This window comes from Malania oleifera, chromosome 11, assembly GCF_029873635.1.
Source record: "Malania oleifera isolate guangnan ecotype guangnan chromosome 11, ASM2987363v1, whole genome shotgun sequence".
Lineage (NCBI taxonomy): Eukaryota > Viridiplantae > Streptophyta > Magnoliopsida > Santalales > Ximeniaceae > Malania > Malania oleifera.
In genome coordinates this window covers 56,590,833-56,598,378 of record NC_080427.1, presented here as the reverse complement: position 1 = coordinate 56,598,378, position 7,546 = coordinate 56,590,833, and the positions used below count along the sequence as shown (strand labels likewise).

At 34.8% G+C, this 7,546-nt stretch overlaps 1 protein-coding gene across 7 annotated transcripts in view; it reads left to right on the top strand.

Moving 5' to 3' along the window:
* The first annotated feature begins 94 nt into the window (after window positions 1-94).
* The window catches only part of LOC131168497 (protease Do-like 1, chloroplastic), a 90,004-nt gene continuing 82,552 nt past the window's right edge, over window positions 95-7,546 (top strand). For 6 of the 7 annotated variants that reach the window (XR_009140316.1, XM_058127969.1, XM_058127967.1 and 3 more), the window contains exons 1-2: window positions 211-735; window positions 907-1,029. Coding sequence is in view for 6 of the 7 variants with exons in the window: in XM_058127969.1 (XP_057983952.1) it covers window positions 308-735; window positions 907-1,029 (551 nt within the window). In the remaining variant the exon portion in view is untranslated. Of the gene's footprint in view, window positions 736-906; window positions 1,030-7,546 lie in introns of all 7 variants that reach the window. The other variant, XM_058127968.1, reaches the window with a different exon arrangement.

The window sequence follows — 7,546 nt, the reverse complement described above, 5'->3', positions numbered from 1 at the left end:
TAACTCAAATTTTGTTGATCAGTATTTCTAAAAGTTACTGGTTCTTCTATAATTCTTATTATCTATATATATATTTTTTCGCATTCCATTCTCTATTCTCAAAACTCAAGTGTGTTCATCATCAATCAGATGCAGATATTGAAAATAATTCGTTCATTATTTTAAAACAAACTGAAGGAGGAGAAAAACACTTGTCCACACACAGTCCAGTAAGCAGTACAAATTCCCACTGCAAACCATGCAGCTGTCTGGTATCCAGCGGTGAATTGAATTCCCCCCATCAGCAGTGGCAGCTGTCCCTGCAGCAATGGCTGCTGCTTCTCTCATTTCCGCGCTCGTCTCCCCTTCTTCTGCAAATCTCTCTCCTACCCTTTTCCGCTCTGCTCCCAAAAGACCCAAGCTCTCCCTCCCCCTCCGCGCAAACCCATCTCCCGTTCTCTTTCTTCTTCGTACTCACTCATCCCGTCAAGACTCTCCAGTTCCCGAAACCCATAATTCTTCTTGCTTCCACAAGCTCTTCCTTGCTGTAAAGCCCTTCTCCTCTGCTTTCGACTCCTTTCTTCTTCTCTGCACTTCCGTGGCTCTGTCTTTCTCTCTGTTCGTCGCGGATGTTGACTCTGCGTCGGCCTTCGTTGTCACGCCTCCCAGGAAATTGCAGACAGACGAGCTCGCTACGGTTCGTCTTTTTCAGGAGAACACACCTTCTGTTGTGTACATAACCAATCTTGCTGTCAGGTACCTTTTGAAATTCTGAAGGGTCTGCTGTTGGGTTTTGTTGAACTGGGACTAATTTTATGGCGATTTGTGTTGGTTGTAATTCCGTATGTTTTTCTTTTCACCATCCTTTATATGTCATTTTGAATATTGGGCTATGGTTTTGACTGGATGGATAGTGTGCGTGTTTAGGCAGGATGTGTTCACTTTGGATGTGCTCGAGGTGCCGCAGGGGTCTGGGTCGGGCTTTGTCTGGGATAAAGATGGTCACATTGTCACAAATTATCATGTGATTCGCGGTGCGTCTGATCTAAGGTTGGATAATTTTGATGAAGTTAGATATTTGTTACACATTCTCTCTTTTAATCAATGTTCTTGTTTGGATTTCTATTTTGCTCTTGTTAGTGGTTGAAGTCTTTGGAACAGCATCCCTTCTTTTGATGCTTAGGTTGTGAATTATTGTAGAAGAATTATCCACTTGAAATTCGTAAATGAGTGGGAGGCTTTGCTTAGAAGGTGAGAGGCCTCGAGGCCTCCATATGCAAAACCTCCGTATCTAGGAAAGATTCAATAATGCAGTAATTTTTTTTTTTGGTTGGGGGGGTGGGGCGGGGGGCGGGATAGGGGCATATTGTATCTTATTTTGAGCCATGTTATATGTCATTACATGTTGTTTTTGGGGGCTCTTGCTTGAGGGCTCTATACATACTTGTAGTTGCGGTTTGAATCCCTAAGGTAATTTTCATTGGTGATATAGTGCGGATTTTGCAAGGCTCTGTGGACACAAGCAGATTTCCGAATGACATAAATTGTTGTGATCTTCTTGTTTTCTTCTATTTTGCTCCTGATTTGCTGCATGCGTGCACCCTTGGTATTACACATCAATTGGTATTAAAGCACTAGATTCGTGCTACAGTTTTTTAAGGTTTTACATATTGGTTGTAATGAGGATGAGCTATGGGTGATGGAAAGCTTATATACGCAAAGAGTAATATGAAAAAACCGCTCCTCGTATGCCTAAGGGCAGAGAGCTAAATCAACATATGAATCAATTTAATCAATTTCTTAGCCATTTGCTAAAATGAATGCAAAAATTGATAACAAAATAAGGTGTTGATGCTGATATCCTGATCCACTTCGTTTGAGCACTTGATTATGACACAACTCTATGGGAAGCCCACCTAGGAAGATGTGTTTTTGGGTTCTTAGGTTGAACAAGTGAAGGGAACTCCACAAGGAGGAGGAACATGAATCCGATAGTTGCAAAGGCCAGGGCCCAAGAGAGAGGGATCCAAGTAAAAGGGTAACTAGAATGGCAAGATGAGGTCTAAATCAAAGATCAAAAACATTGAATGCTTCAAATACAAATAGAAGGGGCAGTACAAGCAGGATTGCTATAGTTGGAAGAAAGAGGAAGATAAGGACCTTTTAAGCTCAATGTGTATGATGACAAATATTCTAGATGATGAGGAACTCAAGCTTATTACTCTAGGTAACAATGGATTCGTTTGCTTCTTTCATTATTGTTCGTATGGGGAGTGGTTCGATATGTATAAGGATTCAGGAATGTCATGATGGATCAATTCTCGGAATGACCACCTTGTTTTGTGATTGGAATAGATGATATGGATGTTAGACATGTTTGAAGTTGTTGTCATATTAGTACAGAATGTTAGACATGTTTTGGAATTGAAGAAGAATTTTCTTTCTTTCGGTTCTTTAGAGAAAGCTTTGGATGGACTTTAAGGATAGGTAGTGGAATTCTCAAGGTGTTAAAGGGTTCAGTTGTCATGAAAGGTAATGTGTCGATAGTAATTTGTAGCGGTTGCTTCGTTGGATATCTATATAGTGGACACTGCGCACATGATTTGGAACATGTGAGTGAAGTATGATGGAACTCGATGAAGGAAATTATTGAAAGGGTTACAAGTCTTACAAGAAATATAGAGTTGAGTTCTGCAAGTATTGCATTTTGGCTTAATTGTGTAGGTTGTAATTCAAGTCAACCTCTATAAGAGTAGAGGCATTTTAGACCATGTTTAAATGGACTTTTGTGGGACCTACAAGGGCAGTAGCAAGGAATGGAGCTCAGTAGTTTGTTAGCTTCATCAATGACCACTGGTTAGGAAGCTTTGGATTTACTTCATCAAGGGAAATGAGAAGTGTTCTCCAAATTTTAGCGGTGGAAAAACACAAAAGTTAAGAAACAAATGAGGGAGTTAGTGAAGTGTCTCGAATCTAATAATGGGATATAGGAAAAGTGAGATGATTTCTGAACTTTTGTAGGTTTGAGGTAACATTTTATCACTTGTAGGACTCCCTAGCAAAGCGAAGTGGGTGAGATGATGAACAAAATCTTGCTTGAGATGACAAATAGGATTGCTTAGGAGTTTTGGGCTGATGTATTCAACATGTGCTTATAGTAGAAAGTCACCTCTAGATGGTAAAGTGATTGAAAAAGTTTGGATAGGACATGAGGTAGACTACTCTACAAGGATCTTTATGAGTTTTGATCAAGCTAGGGCCCAAATCCAAGAGGTGCATTTCATTGGCTTTGAAAAGGGGTTCAAGGATTCAAGGTGTGGGATCTAGAAAACAAAAAGGTGGTGATGAGCATAGATGTGGTGTTTGGTGAGGCTTCCAAAGGAGATATAAATTGAAAAGGGAAGTGGAGTGTAGAAAAACCAAATTTGGGAGCTGGTTGAGCTTCTTAAAGAAAGGAAGGCTATGGGGTGTGAATGGGTGTTCTAGAAGAAAGATAATCTTCAGAAAGGAAGGTAAATAATTCATAGATAGACTAGTAAGGAAGGGTTATCTCAGAGGGAAGGGAAATATTATGATTAGGTGTTCTCTCCAATTTTCCAACATATCTTCATTCGAGTTTATTAGCCATGATAACTTTGTTTGATCTAGAGTTATAGCATTTGGATGTTAGAACAACATTCCTTCACAATGACTTAGAGGAGCATATTTATATGGAGTATTGGAAGCTTCCATTGATCTCAAGAAGGATAATCAATTGAGGAAATTGCTTTATGGCTTGAAACAGTCACCAAGGTAGTGGTACAAGTGCTTTGATTATGATGGGCATCAATATCCCTGCTTGAAGTATGATTGTTGTGTTTATTTTTTATTTCTATTTGATGCTTCATTTATATTACTTTTATTAAAGAATTTGATTGATGTTAATCATCTAAAAAATCTTTATTGTGTAAGGAATTTGGGATGAAAGAATTTGACACTACAAGGAAAATCTTTGGGATGGAAATTCATAGGGATAGGAAAAAAAGAAAGCTTTTGATCTCTATAAAGACTTACATGGAAAAGCTGTTGAAGAGTTTAACATGAGTAGTACTAAGTAGACATGTTAAATGGGTGGGTTTGGGTCAAGGTGGGTAGGGTTAAAATGGGTAGGGTCATTTATGACCTATTGACCCATTTATATAAAATATTTGACCCATTTATGGCCCATACCTATTTATACATGAGTCAACCCATTTGCCCATTTAATTTTAAAGCATAAAAAATCAATTGTTGATTATAAACTAAAACTTATAACTATTTAAACATTATCATTGTCACAACTTACCGTCACCTTTGAAGGTTATTTGATCTATGAAAAATATGTATGTAATTATGTAAATTACATACATGTATACATTCATATTAATTGGTTTGTGTTAGATTATCACTTTACCTAAAAGCTTAAGTTATTAGGCTGTGGGCCAACAATGTATATCAAGCTTTTACACTCCCCCGCACATGCAGCCCGATAGTACGTGGAGAGATAAACACACGATAAATAGCACCCATGGTAGGGAACAAGACTAAAATACCACAGTAAACGCGGGCAACAAGACTAGAACCTAGGACCTTCTGGTAACTAGTTCTGATACCATGTTAGATTACCACTTTACCTAAAAGCTTAAGCTATTAGGTTGTGGGCCAACAATGTATATCAACCTTTAACGGTTTGCATAACCAAACTCAATGAATTGAGTATGCTCATAATTGCGTAGTTATGTATATATTTGAATCGATTTGTCAATAATTACAAATTATATAAAGATTTATGAGTTATACTGTTAATTACGTAATAAATTATATAGTTTAATTTCATTTTTCAAATGGTAATTATAGCAAATACTATAATAAGATGTGAATATAATTATAGATATATCTTTATCAATGAGTTACGTAATTACGTACATGCATGCATGCATATAATTGGTTTGCATAGCCGAACTCAACTAATTATGTACACTCATAATTACATAATTATGTACATATATATTTAGAACGATGTATCTACAATTACAAAATTATGTATATGAATTTATGAATTATAATATTGATTTCTTATTCAATTATGTAGTTTAATTTTAAGAGGTAGTTGTAATTAATAGTAATGATTATGTACATAGCTATAAATTATGGATATTATTAATCAATCGATTATGTTATTGCATGCATATTAATTGATATGCATGAACAAATCTAACCGATTGTGTACACTCATAATTGTATAATTACGTATACTCATAAAACAAATCAATTAGGTGCATATAATTATGTAAGTACTTGCATATTCGAATCAAACTATTAACATATTACAAAATTATGTACATATATATCCGAATTATAGAATTCATTGCACATGAATTTTAATTTCCAATGATTTGTGTAACCAACTCTATAATTACATATTTATATAATCACGGATATTTAAATCGAATCAATTACATAATTACGTACATACATGCATATTAACCTGGAAAACCAAACCAAATCTATTATGTACATGCATAGTTGTGTCATTACGTACATATTCAATTGAAATTTTCTATGATAATAAACTTATATTCATACATTTATAAATTATAGCAATGTAATTGTGCTGTTTAATTACATAACTACATAATTATGAACATATTTAAACTGAACCGGACATGTATGCATATAAACCAAACCAATTGTATACATTTATAATTGCTTTTAATTACAAAATTATGTAAATTGATTTTTGAATAACTGTATTAATTACGTAATTATGTAGTTTTAATTTCAAATGATAAGTGTAGTCAACAATTATTCTAATTACGTACCGATAAAATTATGAACATATCAAAATTGAACTAATTATATAAACTACGTACATGCATGTGTATTAATTGATTTGGAAAAGCAAAGTAAATCAAATTACTTACATATGCATAATTGCATGATTATGTACATATTGTAACTGAGTTGTCCATAATTATAAAATTATGCATGTAGATTTTCTAATTATAATATTAATTACATAATTATATAATTTAATTATAAATAATAAATATAGACAATACTATAATCACATACATACATAATGTTAATTTAGGTGTAATCCTAAGAGGGGGGTGAATTGGGTATTTTAAAATTTATGTCACTCAAGTTCTAATTTTGAACACTTTACAACCATACATGTACAACTTAGATGACAAGCAATTCAGTATTTCTCAACTTACCAATTTTAATGTGTGATTTTATTAATCAATCAATCTTACCCAATTACTTTATTGACGTACTAAACAGTTAACACTTACACAACACTCACATAATTAAGTGCAATCAGAAATTAAAAGAGTTAAGGGAAAGAGAGATGCAAACATAGTTTTTGCGAGATTCAGCCAACCCGGCCTACGTCCTCGCCTTGAGCAACTCACTCAAGGATTCCACTAATCCCGCTTTTTTAACTGGGACGGAGCTTTCCGTTACAGTCCGCTGCTTACAAGAGGGTAACTTCCTTCTCACTCCGGTTCACAACCCGAACCATCAATACAATAATATGATTACAATTTTCTACAAACTCGAATACTTCACAACAAGCTAATGAGTACAATTGAAATCCTAATACATACTCAAATGATATAACTCGAAGCTCAGTTGAATGTATGTACTATGCTCGATGAAATCTTTAGTAATAACAATTGAATGATCTTTGAATAAGAAAAGATGTATAACAATATGTTCCAAAGATCTAATCCAACTCTATGATCTTTATAAAAATATATGTAAAACAATTTTGCTCCAAAGATCTAAATCAAATCAATTTTATAATAATGAAACTGAGATAAAATCTTTGAATAAAATATAAACTTGAATGTTTTGAAAGATTTAAGCTTTAATAAACCCTTTAAAAATATCTTCTAGTAATATATATATATATGAACAACTCACGTTCTTGCTCTCAAAATATATAACAATATGATTGTGATAGTGTAAGCACTTTGAAAATAAAGATCTATATATCAAAAATAATATTCTGTTTACCAAACCTCAAAGACACGATCTTGCTTATGAAAATATGAGTGAAAGAACCTTTGATCGTGAGAGTAATGAATGCCCAAAAATTTGAATACAATAGATAGGCGCAAGAGGTTCAAGCACAGCAAAAATCTTTCGTTCTTGTTCTCTTCTAGCTCTTGTTGTTCTTCTCTTTGATCTTCTTACAAAAACTAGGGTTTTAGGTTGAAATATATATGCATGGTTGGCAGATGGGCGCATCTTGATCGTTGGATCAATTTAGGTATATTTTTGTTAAGAAAAATTTTGCCCATTGCGCATTGGAGCGTCGTTCTGCCTGACGGACTCGTCGATGAGTGCACACGTTCGTCGACGAGTGTTTTGCACTTGTTCGTTGACGAGAGCATGGGTTCGTCGCCGAGTGGCCTTCATGCGTTCGTCAACGAGGCCAAGGATTCGTTGACGAGCTGCCTTATTTTCAGCCCGATTCAACCTAGGATATGTGAATGTAAAGTTTCATAAAATGCATGTATCCTAAGGTCCATCTATT